The sequence below is a fragment of the Amblyomma americanum genome, chromosome 1 (genome assembly GCF_052857255.1).
Source record: "Amblyomma americanum isolate KBUSLIRL-KWMA chromosome 1, ASM5285725v1, whole genome shotgun sequence".
NCBI classification, from domain to species: Eukaryota; Metazoa; Arthropoda; class Arachnida; order Ixodida; family Ixodidae; genus Amblyomma; species Amblyomma americanum.
In genome coordinates, this window is record NC_135497.1 from 40803139 (window position 1) to 40826087 (window position 22949).

General features: G+C 47.6%; 1 protein-coding gene across 1 annotated transcript; it reads left to right on the forward strand.

Moving 5' to 3' along the window:
* The first annotated feature begins 1876 nt into the window (after positions 1-1876).
* Positions 1877-16806, forward strand: LOC144128125 (uncharacterized). The gene is made up of 6 exons (XM_077661245.1): positions 1877-2059; positions 3415-3485; positions 4790-5008; positions 6769-6823; positions 11394-11625; positions 14149-16806. Exons 1-6 carry the CDS (start codon positions 1877-1879, stop codon positions 14574-14576), a joined length of 1188 nt encoding a protein of 395 aa, XP_077517371.1. The 3' UTR covers positions 14577-16806.
* Positions 16807-22949: the final 6143 nt, after the last annotated feature.

Sequence of the window (22949 nt, forward strand, 5' to 3'; positions counted from 1 at the left end):
CGGGGAAGAGCGGAGCCGCGAGCAACACGTCCGCTCGCGCTAACGATCCCAGCCGAAGAGCCCCATGCCCCCTCTCCCGCGCGCGGGCTTCAAGCAGTCTCACGCGCAGCGACGCTGGCGCTCTCCTTTGCCAGTTAATGTAACTGACAAGGGAATGTGTTCCTCCTCGAGGTGAGGCTGCTGCTGAACGGTGGCTCGTGGGAAAGCAAACACAGGGGGCTGCAGGGCAGGTCCCCACAAAGTATACAAGAAGGTTTTCTCCTGCAGACTTCTTTAGGATGGCAAGACAGTCATACACGGTATAACATGGGTCGATTCATCAAAAACTTGGGGCTTGTTACTAGATCTTCTTGTCGCATAGGCAGTGGTTGTTTGTGCCCCAGTCGCACTTAACCAGTGAGAGAGTAGCTGTTGCGGTCACTCAGGAGATGCCCTCAACTCGACATGAGAAGCTCAGTGGAATGTGGCCACCAAATGGCAAAGGGATGCCACTTTGGTGTGCAGCCTTCGGCTGTCGGAACCCAGAGAATTGGCCGGAATCAAAGGTTCACAATCAAAACAAAGCTTTGTACAGTCAAGAGATGGTACCGGCGAATTACTCAGTACTCATAGAAAAAATGAATGCAATGCATGCAGAGAACTAAACTGATGCGACAGTACAAAGAGAAATGTTTCACGAACAGTGATGCAATGCACTGGAGAGGCAGCAAAAGAAACAGTTTGTTCAGCGGGAACTATATCAGCCTGTCAACCAGGGGATCACGATGCAGCCGTCCGGAAAACTGCTGCGTGCTCCCTCGCCAGTTCGTAGCTGGGCGTCAGTGTTGTTTACCTGGAAGTTGTGCGGGAGCGCTTTGGAGTTAAACTTCTCCATCGGCTGGCCACTGCCCCCAGACGTCCATCAACTACAAGGCGCGCCGCGCCTGTAAATCTTCTGTAAATCGGCTTCCGAGCGACGGGAAGATGTCATCACTTAATAGGAGCGTAGCCAGGCATCCATGAGTTTTTCTCCACAGTTATGGGTCCTTCTGCGGCATCAGGAACCCAGTTTTCGTTTGCGCCGCTCCAACTTATGAATGTGTACCGAATTTCCGGTGATACCTCCATCGTCTGCTTCGCAGCGGCCACCTATATTGCCTCTCGCATCGCGGCGCGGTTGCAGCGGCTTGCCTGAAAAATTCTTTCTTAACGCAGAAGTTGGTCATCTACGCTGAGTCACTCCCTTTCGGCAAGTCGGTCATCCGCTTTGAGCCCTATCCTTGCTGCGCTCTCTCCTAGAGGTGCTCGAATGGTGCCAAACAGGGCGACAACGTCAAACGAGACCAATGCCTCATCCGAGCTAACTTTGGCTGTAATTATGCTCTGCCTAACATTGCACCAAGACATGACAATTTCCCACCATGGTACAGCCTCCCTGCAGTACGTGACTTCACATTTACACAAAAAAGCAGAAGCTAAAGGAGTACATGCTGCAAGAATTCTTGGCACTGCAAGAAAAATATGAAACGAAACAATATTATACTGATGGCTCAAAAACAAGAATGCATTTCGGAAGTGCAGTAGTTCAAGGCAAAAGTAAGCTCTCTACTAGCGCTGTTCATTTTATAAAGGGGGTTGTGGTGAAGGACAGGTTACTCGCTTTTACTCCTTTCTCTTTTAGTGTGTACCGTTGATGCAGCATTTCAGTTTATGCACTCTGCCACATCCGTCCTTTTGACCAGGCCGGATTTGTGAGACGCTGTTTAAATGCGCGCCCTGTCGCCCCATTCGAAATCCTTCCATGGTGATAAATAAGGTGGGCTCTCTCGATAGAGAGAAGGCGCGCAATGCTTGGCTGCTTTTCGCTTGCGAGGAGACACTTTCGCTAAGCCTCGAAATGAACCCTAACCGCGGCATCGCCGGGCGTGGCCGGACAGCTTCTTCAGAGCCCGCCAAGCGTTCCCGCCGCACCCGCACCATGTCCAGCCACGGCGACACGTGCACCATGCCCCAGCTACATCCGGGTCCCCTGGCCGAGCTGCTCCCTGCTGGCACCATCGTCCGCAGGCCTCCGGGCAGGGCAAGCTGGTGCAACTGGTGGCGCAGGCGATCCATGAAAGCCCGATAAAGGCGCTGCGTGTACGGCACGTGTACGAGGCGTTGAAGTAAGTTCCTCGCTTTCTTTTTTCGGGGGAGGGTGTTGTGGAGACCCCCTGCTATATTGCGACCAGCGGCTGCAGTAACGTTACTTGTGATTCAGGAAGAGCCGGCTTGACCTCCTGGTGTATACAAGTCCATGGTCGACAGTGGTTGGGCAGATGGTTCTTGATAATCACGAAGTGAACAACGGACGGGAAAGCGTTACGGTGCTTGCCAATGTTTCGACAAAAGGACTTGCCTTCGTCTGGGGAAGACAAGTCTTCTTGTCGAAACGTTGGCAAGCACCCAGAGCCTTTGTCCTCCACCGTTCACTTTATGATAGGCGTATACCACAGCATAAAGGACCGTGTCTTGAGCAATCGTCTTGTTCTCTATTTGGTAATAATGAACGGTGTGTGGTCTTGCCTAACCTTTTTGTCTTAGCTCTCGCTTTAAAGCGTCTTTAGCGTAGCCAGCGTGAAATGTAAGCTCAAGCAAGCTTTGGGTTCGGAAGCCCAAGTGCTTGGCTAGCCTTCTCTTCATGCACAGACATAAAATAACCGAGAAAAAGTATTTCATAGGTACGAGGATATCGGCATTAGCTGTATTATCGTCTAAGACCCCGTTAAATGATAGCGCGCCAACCCACGTTATGGAGCCGAGTATCTCATGCTACACAAAGTTAAAACTACTGCCTTAAGACTCTAAAGAAAAGGGAGTGAAAATGGAGGGGACACTTTATCGCGCAACAAATTTTTGTCCTCTAGGGCACTCCCATTTGCAAAAAGATTGGTGCGGTAAAAAACCGCTTACTCCCTTCTTACTTTCATATAGGCGTATTAATGTGTAGAGTGTGTAAAACCTAACTCTCGTCTTTAGTAGCAGCGCGAAGCATATGTAGAGAAAGTCAAAATGTGATTAGCTGCAATCAACGCTTCAGGTTTTGGTCTTTGTATGCGAGGCGCAGTTTTAGCGAGTCCTGACCTCCTGACCACAGGGAATTCCCTCGTAGGCGGGATGCACAGGGTTTGAATCCCGGTACCAGCGAGGGCTCAAGCGGTTTTCTACTGACTACGGCTCTCGCATGGGTGGAGCATTTGGATAACGTAGCAGACATGTCCGCTTATGTTCGCGCTGGTTGGTCGGAGCCCCAAATACGCATCTAGCTTCTGTGTGACCATGGATCTGACCTGCCTTTCCTGTCATGCCATTTGGGCTGAAAGCGCGTGTCACGTACACACGAAGAGACGATCATTAGCTGATACTGAAAGCTCTATTTTAATGAACTTATTCCAGTTACATGACTATGGCCGCTACCGTGACTGCTTGCTGCACGGTCACTTGGCTTATGAGAACCTGGCCCATTTGCAAGCACCACACTCTGGTCATAGTTGCCAGCACTAGACTACACTGCAAACACCACACCGCTTTTGCCGTCGAGTAAATAACCGTAATCTAAGCGTGAATATGACAAAAGTTGTCCTGTAGGGTTAAATACTGAGGGATTTCTAAAACGCGGAACCAACGGCTGTGTTTGACTGAAACGGTTTGGGAACATCTACGCAACTAGCGAGATGCGAGGCAGCGATGACACCGTCTGTCTCTTTTATCAGAAAAAAAGACATAGCCAGTGTACGCCACGCTCAGTGTGCGCCAGCTTCGGAGTATAGAGGCATGCTCGAGTGTGTGTATTGTCATTGAGAAACTGCAGTCTCCGGTCGAATGTTCCTGTGAGTGTCTTTGACGGTGTTCTCGCTCTTTTTTGTTTGTTCCCCCAATTTGCAGGAAGAGATATCCATATTTCATGTTTATGGATAAGAAGGAGCTGACTACTTGGGAGGTAAGCAAAGCTCCGAGACTGATTCAAAGATCTTCACTGATATGTGGTGTTCCAATTGGGCACTTAAACTCCCTTGGACTTCCTGGGTACATTTGAGACGTCCTCCAGACATTCAGTGGAGTTTTAGTGCCCATTGGATTTTCCAGAATATTTCAGTTGAGAGAGCGGAGAGCTGTCACTCTCCTTGGGAGATAGTACTTGGCGAAAAAAAAAACAACATCAGGGTAAGAAAAGGAAAAGTGCACAAACACAGAAATAACAATACCATTAGATATATACCATTACATTTTAAGTATGACGTGAAGAACGGTGCTTTGTAGATAGCTAAGCGAAAAGCTTAACGCTTGGTTTGTGTACAGGTACGAGCCGTAAGAAATTCGCAGCAAATTCCCACTCAATGATCACAACGTGCGGTACCTCTTGGCACTGAGCTTGAAAAGAATATTAAAGGGACACTGGGAGCCACTTGGCGCATTTTGGGTTCTTAGTGACAATAGTTTATTTGCTTCTTTGTCGCTATACTGAAGTTTGTTGGAGCAAATGCAGCACATGACGCATTGAGATAAGTGGATTAAAGAATGAAACTTTTTTTTTCGCCAATCTATTCGAACTGTTAATGGCAGTGATAAACAAAACTTCACGATCGCCTGCTAGATGTGAACGAGTGTGTAGCATACAGTCGAGAGACCTCAAAAACAAAAAGTGCTGACGTCGTTTGAAAAATGGCCGATGTCGGCGACATCTGAATTTCACTTTTTATCTTTCTTATCTAACAAAGACTCCTTTTCCAGTTAAACCAGCCTATTTTTCAATAGAATGGGGTTTTTTCAGAGCCCGCCAAGCGTTCCCGCCGCACCCGCACCATGTCCAGCCACGGCGACACGTGCACCATGCCCCAGCTACATCCGGGTCCCCTGGCCGAGCTGCTCCCTGCTGGCACCATCGTCCGCAGGCCTCCGGGCAGGGCAAGCTGGTGCAACTGGTGGCGCAGGCGATCCATGAAAGCCCGATAAAGGCGCTGCGTGTACGGCACGTGTACGAGGCGTTGAAGTAAGTTCCTCGCTTTCTTTTTTCGGGGGAGGGTGTTGTGGAGACCCCCTGCTATATTGCGACCAGCGGCTGCAGTAACGTTACTTGTGATTCAGGAAGAGCCGGCTTGACCTCCTGGTGTATACAAGTCCATGGTCGACAGTGGTTGGGCAGATGGTTCTTGATAATCACGAAGTGAACAACGGACGGGAAAGCGTTACGGTGCTTGCCAATGTTTCGACAAAAGGACTTGCCTTCGTCTGGGTGAAGACAAGTCTTCTTGTCGAAACGTTGGCAAGCACCCAGAGCCTTTGTCCTCCACCGTTCACTTTATGATAGGCGTATACCACAGCATAAAGGACCGTGTCATGAGCAATCGTCTTGTTCTCTATTTGGTAATAATGAACGGTGTGTGGTCTTGCCTAACCTTTTTGTCTTAGCTCTCGCTTTAAAGCGTCTTTAGCGTAGCCAGCGTGAAATGTAAGCTCAAGCAAGCTTTGGGTTCGGAAGCCCAAGTGCTTGGCTAGCCTTCTCTTCATGCACAGACATAAAATAACCGAGAAAAAGTATTTCATAGGTACGAGGATATCGGCATTAGCTGTATTATCGTCTAAGACCCCGTTAAATGATAGCGCGCCAACCCACGTTATGGAGCCGAGTATCTCATGCTACACAAAGTTGAAACTACTGCCTTAAGACTCTAAAGAAAAGGGAGTGAAAATGGAGGAGACACTTTATCGCGCAACAAATTTTTGTCCTCTAGGGCACTCCCATTTGCAAAAAGATTGGTGCGGTAAAAAACCGCTTACTCCCTTCTTACTTTCATATAGGCGTATTAATGTGTAGAGTGTGTAAAACCTAACTCTCGTCTTTAGTAGCAGCGCGAAGCATATGTAGAGAAAGTCAAAATGTGATTAGCTGCAATCAACGCTTCAGGTTTTGGTCTTTGTATGCGAGGCGCAGTTGCAGCGAGTCCTGACCTCCTGACCACAGGGAATTCCCTCGTAGGCGGGATGCACAGGGTTTGAATCCCGGTACCAGCGAGGGCTCAAGCGGTTTTCTACTGACTACGGCTCTCGCATGGGTGGAGCATTTGGATAACGTAGCAGACATGTCCGCTTATGTTCGCGCTGGTTGGTCGGAGCCCCAAATACGCATCTAGCTTCTGTGTGACCATGGATCTGACCTGCCTTTCCTGTCATGCCATTTGGGCTGAAAGCGCGTGTCGCGTACACACGAAGAGACGATCATTAGCTGATACTGAAAGCTCTATTTTAATGAACTTATTCCATTTACATGACTATGGCCGCTACCGTGACTGCTTGCTGCACGGTCACTTGGCTTATGAGAACCTGGCCCATTTGCAAGCACCACACTCTGGTCATAGTTGCCAGCACTAGACTACACTGCAAACACCACACCGCTTTTGCCGTCGAGTAAATAACCGTAATCTAAGCGTGAATATGACAAAAGTTGTCCTGTAGGGTTAAATACTGAGGGATTTCTAAAACGCGGAACCAACGGCTGTGTTTGACTGAAACGGTTTGGGAACATCTACGCAACTAGCGAGATGCGAGGCAGCGATGACACCGTCTGTCTCTTTTATCAGAAAAAAAGACATAGCCAGTGTACGCCACGCTCAGTGTGCGCCAGCTTCGGAGTATAGAGGCATGCTCGAGTGTGTGTATTGTCATTGAGAAACTGCAGTCTCCGGTCGAATGTTCCTGTGAGTGTCTTTGACGGTGTTCTCGCTCTTTTTTGTTTGTTCCCCCAATTTGCAGGAAGAGATATCCATATTTCATGTTTATGGATAAGAAGGAGCTGACTACTTGGGAGGTAAGCAAAGCTCCGAGACTGATTCAAAGATCTTCACTGATATGTGGTGTTCCAATTGGGCACTTAAACTCCCTTGGACTTCCTGGGTACATTTGAGACGTCCTCCAGACATTCAGTGGAGTTTTAGTGCCCATTGGATTTTCCAGAATATTTCAGTTGAGAGAGCGGAGAGCTGTCACTCTCCTTGGGAGATAGTACTTGGCGAAAAAAAAAACATCAGGGTAAGAAAAGGAAAAGTGCACAAACACAGAAATAACAATACCATTAGATATATACCATTACATTTTAAGTATGACGTGAAGAACGGTGCTTTGTAGATAGCTAAGCGAAAAGCTTAACGCTTGGTTTGTGTACAGGTACGAGCCGTAAGAAATTCGCAGCAAATTCCCACTCAATGATCACAACGTGCGGTACCTCTTGGCACTGAGCTTGAAAAGAATATTAAAGGGACACTGGGAGCCACTTGGCGCATTTTGGGTTCTTAGTGACAATAGTTTATTTGCTTCTTTGTCGCTATACTGAAGTTTGTTGGAGCAAATGCAGCACATGACGCATTGAGATAAGTGGATTAAAGAATGAAACTTTTTTTTTCGCCAAGCTATTCGAACTGTTAATGGCAGTGATAAACAAAACTTCACGATCGCCTGCTAGATGTGAACGAGTGTGTAGCATACAGACGAGAGACCTCGAAAACAAAAAGTGCTGACGTCGTTTGAAAAATGGCCGATGTCGGCGACATCTGAATTTCACTTTTTATCTTTCTTATCTAACGAAGACTCCTTTTCCAGTTAAAGCAGCCTATTTTTCAATAGAATGGGGCTTTTTATAGGTACAGATCATCTTAGTTCGTTCATTGATTACACGACCAATGAATAGCTGCGTGTCATACTGCTGGTACAGTCGCGAGTAAAAAAGATTAGTACAGTGCGCTGAAAAGGAAAATGGTCGAGCCGGTACTCGAAGCGCTGAACTTAGGTCGTGAGCCAGGCGCGCTACCTTTGGACCAGTAAGAAAAATTCGTCCGACTTGGTTTAAGGGGGGCCTTGTGTGTCTTGAGGTAAATCAGGAATTTAAAAAACTGCAATAAAACAAGTAATACCCCTGTCACATGGGCACTTTCGATCCTCATTGAGCTCGATCTGCATCGAGATTTTTGAGCACGCTCGAAACATCCGGTGCTACACGGGCATTTTCAATGCTCATTGAGAAGTTTCCCTCATGTGTGTTAGGTGGCGCCAAATGTTCCGCCGACAGCCATAACAAGGCGATGTCTGGCAACACTGTGCAGTCGGGGGCAGCGGCAGCCAAATCCGTAGCCAAATCGGTACATTGCGTATCTGCGCCAGGTTTTTGGTTTTTGTGGCGCACCTCTGCTGCTGTGCAATGCAACCCAAGGGCCTGCAACGCCTCCGCGATTTCTGCATAGACTGCGGCGTTTCTCTTCTGGCGCCGCAAATCATTTAGGCGGTCCTGCCAGCAGTCGATGAGAGCGGCTGTCTCGCGCTCGCTCCACAGTTTCCGCGCCGCCGAGCAGGAGGACGCCATCTTTGTTTGCACTGACGGCGAAGCTTAGAGCGTGGTGTAGAGATTATTTCCAAATGTTTGCATATAAGCAGGCATAGTACCTGAAAAATGTTCTGTATTACATTTTAATCAATCACAACAACAATTGTGGTTTGGTTTTGTTAACTTGTGTTTATTTTTATAGCTTCATGAGAGCGAGAGTTCTCGATTGTGCTTGGAACCTCAAGCACTGTTGAGGAATCGGCATCGAGTCAAGCAGGATCGAGCTCGATTGCGCTTGAAAGTGGCCGTGTGACAACCGTCGATCTGCATTGAGTTCGATGAGCATTGACTCAATGAGGATCGAAAGTGCCCGTGTGACAGGGGTATAAGGCTACAGCTTCACCATTGCTAAGCCCAAAATATTGCGCGAGAGCAGTTTCCTGAAGGTGGACACCACGGCCACATACCTCAAAGCACAATAGAGGTATCCACTGACTCAGGGAGCCAGTTACACATGCTACTGAAGAGGGTTCACACACGTAGACTGAGGAGACACATCCAGAGAATTAAAAAAATGATATAAGGAACAGTGACAGTATTTTTCGAAGTGAAATGCAAAAAGCCCCATATAGCAGAGCTGTGTCCCCGAATTTTTTTTTTTCTTGCAGTGGGCTTAGATTAGCTGATGATGATGGTTGACCTCTGGATATTATACAAATATCTACACTACCTTGTAGGAAAAGATCAAAACACGTGACCTTATGCTGCTCTTGCAGAAGACTTCCGGCAAAATTGAGCTATCGCGTACCCTTCAAGAGAGCAATGTCGAGCATGACGGCAGGCCTCTCTTGCGGACCATGAGTCCACTGCTCCGCTCACACTGTGCAGTCTCCTTCCTCTGTTCAGAATGCACAGAGCCGTTTGAAACGCGTGGTGATTTGGATTGCTTGTTTGATTTTTGTGGACTTGACTGTCGTCCCCTTGGCTGTCGTAGTTTCCGCAGAGTCCACAGACGTCACATAACGCAAAACACTACTGCGCACAGACAGCCTCCGCCTCCTAACATCCACCCAGAAAGCTACGCAGTTGTTATACAGTATGGTTTGGTTTTATGGTTTATGGGGGTTTAACGTCCCAAAGCGACTCAGGCTATGAGAGACGCCGTATTGAAGGGCTCCGAAAATTTCGACCACCTGGGGTTCTTTAATGTGCACTGACATTGCACAGCACACTGTTATACAGGATGGTTCGCCTAAGCCATTACACTATATTTTTTCAATATGCTTTTTGAGTCAGAAGAGTATCTCGCCTTAGTAATGTCAGCGTTGTAGTACCCTAGAATACAGCTAAGACGTGCTAACTATTAGCCTGGTTAACTAATACTGTCACGTTGGCTCTTTGCATAGGTAAACAGCCTTGCAAGTAGATCAAGGACTAAGCCCGAAGAATTAGGCACCGCAGCGGTCTGCAAGAGCGGCCGAGAAGAGAGCACGAGCCGCGCACTTCTTTTCCTCAGTAGATATGGCACATACTCACACGGCGGGGGGATTGGCCAAGGTGTAGTGGCATAAACAAAGAAATTTCCTTAGGAGATTACGACAAAATTTTACCACCAAGCATGAATTTTGAAAAATTTATCAATAAAAATGACAGAAGAATATTTAAAGTTAAATAACAGACAGAATTCTGGTGAAAACAGAAGAGCTCGAAGCATATTAAAAGAATCTCCGAAATCCTCGTTGTCCCCCTCAGCGCTGGTGGCAATATTGAATGTTTACTTGTTTAAGAGTCGCAGTTCGGCTTGTTAATTATTGCAAAGTGTGTAGCCCACCGTAAGTAATATGATTATCAGTTTCTAGAATTATGAAAGCGCTGTTACTCTCGGCTCTGCCTCCCCAACTAATGTTGGCTACATTGCGTGAAATACATGCGCTTTTGAGAAGCTTGCAGGCAAAACAACCTGTCTAGTGCACGTAACACTTCGAAAGAGCTAAAATTTTTTAGGCCACAGTGGCGATGGTAGCCGTTTTTTCATTATTCTTAAAACTGATATGGATATTACGGTGGACTACACGCCTTTGAATTAATGAGCCTAACAGCAACAGTCAATATGTTAACCATTCAATACTAGTTAACCATTCGGCTAGTTAGCACGTCTTAGCTGTATTCTGACGTACTGCATCGCTGACAATGTTATGCCAAAAAAATCTTTCTAACTCAAAAAGCCTATATTAAAAACGGTGTAGAATGTTAGGTGAAAATGTGCACAACAAAAGTGACGCAGTAGACGTATGTGCAGTTACAACAGTATTGCATCCGTACACGAGAACGTCACCACGTGGACTAATTGATATACCTACTCTATTGGTCCACGTAGCATGGTAGTCTACACCGTTGTATATAAAATTGGGAACTTTGAGCTGTAGCGGAGAAGTTTTGTAAATACGCCGCCAGTGGACGCTGACTGTCAATTGTTCCAAGATTTATTGTACAGGCTCCTACATTTGGGCGTTTGTTTTCCCTGCACCGCTCACAACTGTATTGGCTAAGCACGATCACCCGATTGAAAAGCATCCATGTGACAGCCCATTCGTGCAGCTAGTGTTCTGGTGCTTTGCGGCATTTTATTTTGACCGAGTGCTCATGGTCCGTGAAAAGAATTTTTCTTGTCAATAAAGCGCAATTCCATCACAAGTGTTTGCTATTTCTTGAAAGAAATTGTGATTTGTGGTGTTTGCAAGAGATGGCGCCACCCATCCACTTGGCTAGTATTTAGTTCGTATCTCATCTAGACGGGCCTTGGTGCAGCCGACGCAATGCTAGCAAGCTCCATTGTTCAGCGAAACAGTAATCTGTTTAGACTAAAGCAAGTTCGACAGCCAGAATCAAGCGGATAGAAAGTGCACTTGCTCTAACCACTGTACCAAGTCCGCCTCCTGCCTGAGGGTTTGAGGGTTTCCCTGATGGATTCGATGCTTGGGAAAGAAAATATGTTTGACCTACGTGCAAAGTCTAGGAACCTATACATTAACTCCACCTGTTCCTACTTGTTCCTGTTCTGCAGGGTTCGGAGTCAAGGCCTAGCAGCAGGCTGTCATCATCCAGCCAGTCTTTGTTGGTGCATACTCCATTGCCATCGTTCATTGGCAGTCCGGGAAGGCAGCTGGGTCACATGGAGCCGCAGCTGCATCCTCTGGTGGAATGGGAGCTGAAAACAGAACGCTTCGCCACACCACCTTCACCTTCGATTTACCTGAATATGGAGCAGGAGAGGAAGCCGAAACCGGTGTATTCATGTGAGTGTCCGTGATGGGAGTTACCCTCCTGAACCTAAAATCTATGCACGATTACGTCTGTATGGGAGTAAAAAAGAAGTAAGCTGTCCTCTAAGGCTCTCCCTTTACAAAAGAGAGTGCGTTGAGGGCAACTTATTGTTTTTTTAATCATTTCGTATTTAGAGTGATAGCCGAAGAAACCCATCATGTTCGTTGAGTGGCTTTGGCGTTCCGCTTCTCATCCCAAGGTAACGGGAAAGAATCCCTTCCACGACGCGTCCTCATGCTGGTGGAGGTGAGATGCAACAACAATCGAAAGCATCTGATGTGTTTTGCAATTTATGTGCGCCTTAAAGAATCCGAGGTTGTCTAAAAAAATTCGTCGCCGTCAACTACGGCATCCCCTCCCTCATAGCCCGTGTGTCTATGAGGCGCGTTAAGCTCTGCATGCTGCAAGCGAATCGGCGCCACAATTATTTCGGCCGGCTCTATACCGGGTGTTCCAAAAATTTTCAAAAATTGGTTTGTGGAGGAAAAATATGCCTTTTGTGGCATAGTAATACCAGTGTTGGCGGCACCAGAAAATCTGGGAGTCGTCTTAAGTAGTAAGGTGGTTAAATAAATTTTATAATGAACTTTTTAACTATCAGAGTTAGGAGCCCAATTGCAATTTGAGATCTGTAACCGGTCATTAGTTATAGCCATTTCAGTTTTTGGAATTCATACAGTACTATTAGCCTTGGTGCTGTGGCTCGAAAATGGTTTGCTTTTTCGACTAGTTACGTGCACTGGAGAAGGTGCACTGAAAAACGTCTATGACGTTTTTTGCATACATCCAATATATGTTTTTTTACAAGCAGAGATGTATTAGCGGAGACGTGTAACAGTTTACCGAAGCCTCCTGCGCAAGCGCAGTGGCACCTCCTGGCCGCATGACAGTTACTACGCTACAAGCATCCGGTAAACCTGTATACGTCCCCGCTAATACGTATACGGCACACGAAAAATGTCTATTCTCGAGACGGCCCGCAGCGCAGTCAACTTATATGGACACGCCGATTATGCATACCATGCGCCGCTGCTGCACCAAAGGCTGGGCCATCGGCCAAAGACTTCCAGTAGTTCTTGCAAGAACGATCGCGACTTGTGTGGTACACACTGTGTAATAGCGTGAGTGACGAGGGCCTCTCTCCTATCTATTCTATATATACATATAGCGGTCGATCATATTCTGCGGGTTTCTCTATCATCTGATTGATAGTGTGAATATGTTCTACAGTTGAGTATCCTTTACAAAAGCCTGCCTGATCTATAGGCTGGTTGAAGTGCAAGGTTGTCCGGATTCTATTTGCGATTACCTTAGTAAATACATTGCAGGCAACGGAGAGTAAGCTGATAGGTCTGTAATTTTTCAAGTCCTTGGCATCTCCTTTCTTATCACATAAGATAATGTTATCGCTTTTGCAAACTTCTGGTACGCTCGAGGTCATAAGGAATTGCGTATACAGAGTGACTAGTTTTTCTACCACAATCTTCCCTCCGTTCTTTTGGCCTGTTATAGAGGTGTGCGCTGATCTGCATTACTGAGGTGGCGTGTGTCACGACTTTTGGCGGCGGCATAGGTTCGCATATGCGCAGGTTAAGCATAGGCACCCAAGTACAGAGAAGGGTCATTTGACTTTAGTTGAGATCGGTTGCCAAGATGCAAGTACTGCGAAAGAACTTTAAACATTTTTGCCTCCTTGTAGCTTCTTCTGGCTCCTTCTGCCATCAAGCACAAGGAGCGCCATAAGCAACTGATGCCGTATAAAGGAAAACTGGCAGAAGTAACTCAAGATTACCTCTGTAAAGCGTGAGCTTTGGTCCAAAGTAAAAACTTGAGATAGGACTTAAGACTACTGCAGTGCTTTGAATGCGTAAGCATTTGTCTATAATTGTGGGGGACTATAGTTGACTTTTTGTTTCCTATTTAGTAACGAGTACAAATACCTCAAATACCTTTATGTTGAAGATTTCTACGGTAAATGTCTTTAGGTTGAAAGACTTTAGAGTGAAACCCTTCGGATCAAAAGCATTTAGGCTAAAAGCCTTTCTCCTACTGGCCATCACCGTATTGGCCATTGGTCCCTATGTATACAATGGATCCTCTGTTGACTCTGTTATGGTTGCTATGCAGGTGTGCTGATGTCATCATTGAGGTTTTTGGGGCCATTTCATATGGGCAACAACTCCGGGTTTCATTGCCGATGAGTAGTATAATGCTCTCGCATTAATATTTCGGTTCATTCTGTTCTAAAGGTAATTTTGTAAAGAACAGATTGCGGAAGCGCACCTCGTCAGGCGATGAACTCCATTTGTTGTCACGTTTCTTTTTTTTTTAGTTTTTACCGCTACCGCTCCAACCGCTGCTTACGACGCAGCAGAGCGGGAGGCTTTGTTCTCGTCATTGCGTTCTCATGCAAATTTTTAACAGCTATTCCAGTTAATTGTGTTTGATCTACACCGCTCAATTTACCACCTCTCCCTTGGTGTGATGCATCCCAGGGTCCAGAGGCTGTTACGACCTCTACGGACATCAGAGCCAGGGCTACTCGGACGAGGTCAGCACGGCCGCGGACACACAGCTGTTGAACGAACCGCTGCCATCGCTGCCTTATCTTTGCTCGCCGCGACTTACGCACGACACGCCGGTGGAACCGACCAGCAGGAGCTACGGCCATCCTTCACCACACCAGGAGCCGCAGCTGCCTCTTACACTGGAACAGCATTCTCGACCGGAACTCTCTTTTGCTCGTCAGCAAATTCAGCCAGAGCAAGAGGCAATGATGCCTCAGCAGCAGTTCCTTCCGCGACCGGAACTGTCAAATTCGCGAGAGGGAACCCTGCCGCATCCGGAGCTGCCTCTGCCCCCGCAGTTCCCGTGGCCACCGCAAGGGCCCTCACTGCCACGAGGGCCCACTTTGCCCCCTTGACAAGAAGAGACCAGGCCATGGGGTACGGGAACGGGATTCTGGCCGCGATCTGGGCGGCTACAATTACCGGGGTGGCCATACGCAGGCGAGCCTGTGTTTGCGGCAATCGCCAACCTGGGGAGGGCGGTTATGATGGACTACGGGACGTGGTACATCCTGGTGTATCCGGTGTTCCCTGAGAACGACGAATGCTCAGCCCGGGCCGTATGGCATTGGGAGGAAGGAATTACCGCGGGCGGCAATGCTCTATGACCAAGCCTGCGGCACCTGCAGTTAGCAGCCAGCACCTGGGCGACGGGCTGGTGCTTTCCCTACTCGGCTTCTTCCTTCATAGGATTGTTTTTAGAGGATGGCTTTCATGGAGTAACTGCAACCAGGGCAGTCATCTTAAGAGTCGGCATTTGTTATGAGAGAGATTTAGCATAGCGGAGACGTCTTAGCGTAGACGTATACTGGCTTACCGGACACCTCCTGCTCACCAGCATTGCCACGGTGGAGCCAGGCAGGGCCACTGTGCATGCGCAGGCGGAGTCTTGTAAGCTGGTATACACCTGCGCTAGTAAGTCTCCGCTAAGCTAAATCTCTATTAGCTTTCTATACCACGCAAAAGAGAATGCGGGTGGTTTTTAAATTTTTTTTCTTTCCTAGCACTGGCGGAGACCAGTATTGTGTCCTCGTAGTACAAGGGGGAGCGGCGCTTAAAAGGAGTGGCTTTTCAGGTTGCGTGTTTTTAGGACGTTCCCTAACACTTGGTCTCATAATCAGGGTACCAATCTTGCGGTCAGTCCGTGAGTGTCCGCGAAATTCAGGCGAACTATAACGTTTTAGACTCTGAACCCTTGGCGAATTGATGCGCCGTTCAAGAAACTGTGTAGTAGTTTAGGGCATTTTATAGCATCCCGGGGCAAAGCAAAATTTCGATGGTTGCGTCCTATTGCTGCTAGGCAATGGCAGCTTTTACATGTCTTAATTGTTCCTAGTATTTTTTGATGATGCTGCTGTGTGTTTAATTTTTCTTGCCAAGCATCAGGTGAATAATTTCTCTATCTGACCCTTAATGTCGTGTGCCTTATAACTCACTCTGCAGACAGCACCCGGTCGATATATGGCACCTTTCTAAGGTAGAGCTGGCAGTAATCCACTCCGACCGCTAGCTAGGTGCGAGTCCAAAAGTGGTCATCGTTTGCAGTCGGGTGCTGAAATCTGCAATTTTTGGATTCCGGACTCGCTCTATTATTTGGTTCTATGTTGGGTTGTAGCTTAATGACCCCAGCTGATTTTTTTTTTAAGTTTTCATGTTGGATGTTAATATTGTTCGCTGCCATCTTTAATGCAATAGGTGTTTCAGAGAAGGTGATAACTATTTTTTTAAAATAAGGTTTTTGAGGTAACGAGAAGAAATTTGCGGCATAGTAATATGAGTGTTGGCAGAGGTAAAAAAAACAGGCGAATCATCTTAACTAGCTAAGTGATCAACTTAATTAGAATACTTAACTTTTTAAATATTACCAATAGGCACCTCATTGCAATTAGATATATGTTGTCGGCCGTTAGTAATACCCATATCAGTCTTTAGAATTTCGAAACTGCCATTACTCTCGCCACTTTGGCACAACAAAATTCGGCAATTTTTACTCGTTGCAACCTCTGGAGGGGTTGCTTTGCCTGCATACTTTTCGAAAGTGCACATATTTTAGCACGATGTAGCCAAATTTTGTCTTGCCACAGCGGTGAGAGTAATGGCATTTTTGAAATTCTAAAAACTGATATGGCTTTATTAATGGCTGGCTACAAATCTCTATTTGCAATCAGGTGCCTATTGCTAAAGGTTAGAAAGTTAACGATTAGAATTTAGTTATTCACTTAGCCAATTTAATGATTTGCCTGTTTTTTGATGTCCTCCAACGCTGGCATTACTATGCCGGAAAAGCTTCTGTTTACCTCAAAAACGCTGTTTTTATTCACTAGTGATCACCTTCCCTGAAACACCTGGTATGTTACTGGCCACATTTAGACCACCGAATTGTCTTGTTTCTTTAGTTCATTTGCTGTTGAGTGCTAGCCTTTTTGTCCATAATGGATCTGGCATGATCTCAATTTTTTAATTTTCTGCAGTTTTTTACTGTACAGTTATTTGTGTGTAGTTTTGTGTCTCTTATGCTTGGTTGATATCTGCTAAGCAAGGCTGGCGGAGCTCGTTTTCTGAATAAAATTTTAGAAGTAAAGAAAAGTCAGGTTTCGATTTGTGAGCGACACATTGTGCGCGCACTCCAGGTGGTCTCAGCCGTTGTGCCACTTGAAAGGTCACCGTGTAACCTGTTCTTAACTTTTTGAACTGATAATTGCATTACGACCTTCAGACCTCTCCCTCTATGCTATTAGGAGTTGCGTATATTGGTGCAGAAATGGATTTTACGCAACTGACATGTTTCACCCATTTCTGCATACGCACCACGAAGTTCACTTAGATAACAATTAAGGTTATTTCTTATGTATAGCAGTAGAGGCCACACTTGTGTTGAAAAGCGGCCATTGTATACATGCATGACATGACATAACGTGCGCCATAATGGTGATTCACACATAGCTTGGCCGTGCAGGCCAGAAGAAGCACTTCTTGCAGTGCTCCTGGTTCACAAAATGATGGCTGCTGTGATGTCGGTGCAAGCTTTATTACCGCAATGCCTACGGTCCTACAGACCGTAGGCAGTGCGGCTAGATTACACTTGCAGCATTGAAGAGAGAAAGGAGTGAGAGCAGAGAAAGAGACAAAAGGGTAGGTACAGCATTTCTAAGAAGTCTACAAGCACTCGTGTCTGTTCCTGAGCCACGTAGTGTGTTTTGTTTTTGCATAGCCAACGTTCGCACCTCAAATTTGAGCGGGACTCGAGCGCCCTCGCGACTCTGGCAAATATGAGGACTATGGTGGTGCAAAAGCGTACAAAGGCTTAACCTCATTGATTGATTGATTGAAAAGTTTATTTGAACAATTGAAATTGCTGGAGCCCTGGGTGGTCTGCCTATTCCGGCAGCCCATTGGTCTGCGCCGCAGCGTGGGCCCTGCGAACCAGTCCTCTTTGCTGGTCGGTGTTCTCGCTGTGCAGAATGGCCTCCCACTGCTCCAGATTTTAATTCAGCAGTGTGTCTGTAGCAGGATTGAGTTGGCTTGGAATCGGCTGCTTTCGTGCAAACATGAAGGAAAAAAATTGGCTGTGGTTTAGCTCTGGTTCAACCTGGTCTAATTGCGAAACATTGCTTAGATTTCGCCTTAGAACTTAAATGTTCCGAAGCAGTAGAGCAACTAGATTCAGATATACACTGTTCGTTGGTAACTTCCATGGCGAGACTGATCAACCAAAGCGTAGCGCACCGCTATATATCCCAGTGAAGCCGCCAAGGAGCGAGCGCAAGGCGAGGAGACCGTCATATCAACGGAGAGACCACCTGCTAGGCGCGGCGCCGGCTCGGGGGCCACGGCACACGCGACGAGCGGGTCATTTCTAGCTGCGGCGGGGAGCAAGCTGACGTCACGCGTCGTCATAGCAACGGAGAGAGCTGACGTCACAGTACCTGCCAAGCGCAGCGCCGGCTCTGGGGGGGGGGGGGGGGGGGGGGGGGAGCACGGCATACGCGACGGGCGGTTAGACCTGGCGTAGTATTGCTTTGGCAATAAAAAACTATCCTCTATGCGTGCGAAGCGGCTTGACGTTTTACCGCCATCAGCGCTTCCCCGCGGGAGCAAAAGTTACTAGCAAATTTAATTGCACAGCCTCGAAATCTTTGTTTTAATTTTTTTCAACATTAAACACGCTGTTTTGGCAAACTAAAATATTAGTTATTTTGATCACTGCATATTTCTTAACTCTGCAAAAATTTAGCAGACGGTCCCTCGCCATGCAAATAAATTATGGAGGGAAATAAATGGTTTCGGGGCGCCACCCTGCTGTACTTGGCTGATTCCTCGTCGCGTCAAGCAGTGACGTTTCATCGGTTCGTCATTTTGACATCCCTGTCAATAACTTTTGACAGAATTTTTGACAGTTACGTAATACGGCCCCTGGTTGATGGATTAGTCCATTGTATATATTTTTGCACGAATTTAGGGAATCTGTACAGTGGCGTTTGGGTTAGTAACTAGCGCTAGCGCAATGGCTGGCTCCTCTGCGTGAGCGGGGTTGGACGTGCGCAGCTGATCAGCTTGCCCTCGGCGTTCGTTATGGCAATAGTCATCCGCCCTTGGATTGGACAGGCTGCATCCACGTAGAGCGTGTCCCTGTGGCTATCCCATTTCTTGCGCAGGCTCTCGGCTCTGGCGTTTCTTCGCTCCGCGTTAAATGTTGGAAGCATATTTCTGGCTATTTGATGGACATATATAGATATTGCGGATGAATAGAAGTTCCCTCCTTTGGTCGACCATGTACACAGTACTGTGAGGTGTATCTTTCTCAGAAGTGTCTGGCCTGTTCGAGTGAAGGCCAGGCGATGGAGCTGTGACAGTCTGCGCCTCCCAGATTTCTTGGGAGAGAGTTGTGGATGCCGAGAGACATGATGCGCAATGCTGATGCTGTCTTTGGGAGACCAAGTGCCGTGATTAGTGATTTCAGCTTTGCTATTTCTGACTGGATAAAGGGGATGTAGGCAGCCCCGTACATTGCTCGTGAGACGACAAAATCTTGCACCTGGCGAATTGTGTCCCTCTCCTTTATGCCCTGGTGATTGTTGCAGAAGCAGCTGGGCATCCTGGTTATCTGCTGCGTAGTAGTTGTGAGCTTTTTGACCCCAACTATGCCCCAGGAAAGGCGGTCGCATGTATTCTATTCACTAGGTAAAGAATTCATTAGCGCTTTATTGGGTTCTCTGTCGAACAGAGAAATCGCGCTGCATTCAAGTGACGTCTATTTTCGTGAGACAACATGGCTGTAAATTTGGAGCTGTTTCATGTTGCTGACGTACCATCTGTACTGAAAAAAAATGGCAGTTGATATTTGCGTAGTCAGGCCAAATACGAATGCGTGCCTTTGGGGCCGCGTTCTTGCTTCTGCTTCAGTGGAGTGGCTCAGAAGTATTTTCGGTCTTGGTAGGGCCTCTGCGCTTTTTGTCCCAGGCTGCTTGAAAATTTTACCACTAATTTCAGGCCGCTGATGAAGCCAGAAAAAAGAAGGGCGCCACGCGAGGTCATGACTGCACCGGCACAGCTACAAACACAGCGGCAAAAATGACGGAAGTTCGTTACTCATAGCGATCACTATCATCACCGGCACCAATGACACTGGTTGAAAAATATTGACCAACACTAATATCGTCTCTGTATCGGATTTGAAACTTCAACATGCATCTACCGCGGCTACAACTGTAGAGTTTAACCGACATTAAATATAAATATTATAACAGGTCTTTCAAAAGTTAGCGCAATGTTGTGTACATGTAACGCAGATGCCTCATTTGCCTGATTACTGTTCTCGTTGGTCATTTTTTTTTTTTGGCTAAGGGTGATATTCCTATGTCATCATCATTATGATAAGTAAATAGCAACTGGACAAACTTCTCTGTAAAGTACGTACATCTAGCACAAATGCGTAGCGCTGTTGCTACCTCTGCCATATTGTTCTCTAACTGCTGGCCACAGCTTCCGCCGTGGCCCGTGGACTACGACCGGCGCGGCCGACGGATGCGCTTCGTGCAAAGAAACGGTGACCGTGAATGATCTGATCGGCGGCAGCAACAATCCGTTGAGAGATAACCAACACTCCGTTCAGACTCACTCCCAAATCCGGGTTCACTCAAGGCTCACCCGCCTTGTCATCCTTCGGCACGGAAGTTGTGTCGTTCCCGGGTCTCGTCAATATCAACACGGGGTGAGGACGTCGCCTCAACTTTGCGTCTTGCTTCTCGCAGCCCCCGGCGACTTGTGCACGGCGTCTTTTTTTTCCTTGTAGCTCCATGAGCGGAGGTCGCGCTAGTTGCTCCGCTAGCTAGGACCGGGCATTCTTAGCGGAGGCTAACTCGCCTCAGCTCGGGAAACTGCGATCAGCAAGTGACCCGTACGAAGACGTTTCTTTTTTTTCACCCTCCTCACACGTGTTCTTTCGCGAGAAATAACACCTCGTTCTGGGTGCATCTCCGAAGAAGTTAGGAGCGCCACTTGCCGTAGACCGGCGCAGTGTTTCCTCAACTTTCGCAACCGCTTGCGTAACATAGGCTCGATTGACGGAAGACCCTGAAAATCAACTAATCGACTAATCATCTAAGCGAAGCCGAGCACCTGTTGATCACGGTTAATAGACAGGTGCCTCGTGTCGACTGCATAGTTCTGAAGGGACGAGGTGGTTGTGTCACGCATTTGCTGCCTGAGGCTTCAGGCTGACACCAAGTGCACCGGCAGTGAACCGCTTGCCTGTTTGCCCGTATAAATATAGAAAAAAAACTTCAAACAGCTGTACAATGCAAAAATGGAAAGTTTTCTGAGCATCGCCGCTGTGATGACGGCTGAAATCCTGCGGCAAATGATTACGAGAATCTTTGTAAAAGGAAGCAGTAAGTCAGCTTACAGCCGACGTTGTGGGCTGAGAGTTAAGAGCGTCTTGTTTTCCTATATGCGTCCTTTCTTGTTTCTAAGGGAAGCGTTGCATTGATAATTATAATAATAATTGGTTTTTGAGGAAAGGAAATGGCGCAGTATGTCTCATATCGTTGGACACCTGAACCGCGCCGTAAGAAAAGGGATAAAGCAGGGAGTGAATACAGAAAGGAAGGAAGAGGTGCCGTAGTGGTGTGCTCCGGAATAAGTTACATTGCCAATGCTGCCATCTCTTGTTTACGTTTTGTTTTACGTAAGACGAAGATTTACGTCGTATTACGCTATGCATATTTATGCTTGTGGTGTCACGTTGTTCACTGATGAAAAACACATGGCACGTAGTTTGGCCTCTTAATTTATTTAGCCAGTTAAATCATTTTTTAAATGGTCTTGACAGATGGTCTGTCTAGAAAGTACAAAATGATAGCTACGATATGATAAAATGCAGTGTAATGTATAGTGCGGTGATTTTACTCTGCAGAGAGAGAGAAAAACTATTGGAGAGGAAGTCGGGGCACGCCCTTGGGTCTCCGCACGACCCCACTGCACTCAAGTATTTATGTCCCTAAGGTCCTGTTAGATGTGGGGCTCCAACCCCATACCAGGCCACCGGTGTTGGGAGGATTGCGCTTCGATCCCACTACTGCCACCAGTTGTTAGGTGTGGGGCTTCTGTCCCGTAGCAGGAAACCGGTGTTGGGGGATTACGCTCTGATCCCACCGCTGCCAACAGTTGTTAGATGCGGGCCCCTGGTTCGCCTGTGCCGTCTCTCGCCAAGGTCGGTGTCCCCTTGTTCCGGATCGGGAGACTGCTGTTGTGGGGTGACGAAGAGATGAGAGGGTCTTCGAGGTGGAGAAGAGACTGAAAGGGTTTATTTACATTTTTACATAGTTCGAAAGAGTGAATCGGGAGCTGCCTGATCACACGCCAGATCGCTGCTTAAATAGGGTCCGCTGTCCCCAGGTCCCTAGTTGGGGAATTTAGTTCATTAAAAACGCGTCGAATCACTGTGATGTAGATCACGTGTCCAGTCTTTAGGGTCCGCCTTCCAGGACGCCCCCAACAACGCACTCTTGCCACTTCTGACAGATTAGGGTCCGCGCTGTCCAGGCAACAGTGATGAATAGCCCGAAGGGGGTCCCATGGCAGCGTCGAAGGTCAGTCACCTGCACTCCACAGCGGTAGCGTGGGAACTAAAGGTTGCCACTGCAGTTTGCAGAAGGTTCCACGCATAGAGAGAAGCACTTAGTCTGAGACGAGGTTGTTTTCGAAGCACGAGGATTCCGGCGTCGTTGGCTTAGTCAAGCCCGGCCGCATTTGCCACGGCTCATTTGCAGCCCGGCGCCGCTCGCCAGCTCCCCCGCCGTCCCCTCGGGGAGAAAGACGTCGCTATGTCCCGGGCGGGTCCGGCGTTGAGAATAACGACAGGTTTCCCAAAGCCGTTCTGAGGCAGCGGACGGCCGTTTCACCCCGTAAACAGCAAAGGGGGTGGGGGGGAGGTTGCTTGTAGACGCCGCCACCTGCATTCGTGGCGCCGCAACCACGTCGACGGCCCTTTGAAGCCTCTGTCGATTGATGACTCCCAGTGGCTTGAATATTCGTGGCATGTTGGCGTCTCCAAACGTAACAGCTCCTCCGCGGCCAGGACAATCTCGATCGGCCAGTGGACACAATCACTGGTCGAGGAGAGATGACTTGAGTTGTAGCGTGGGAGGCCCTTCTTCATCTTGTCTGCAAGCACAAAGCGGAGTCCTAAACCTCGGACAACGGAGGCATTAGTCGAAACCAGCCACTCA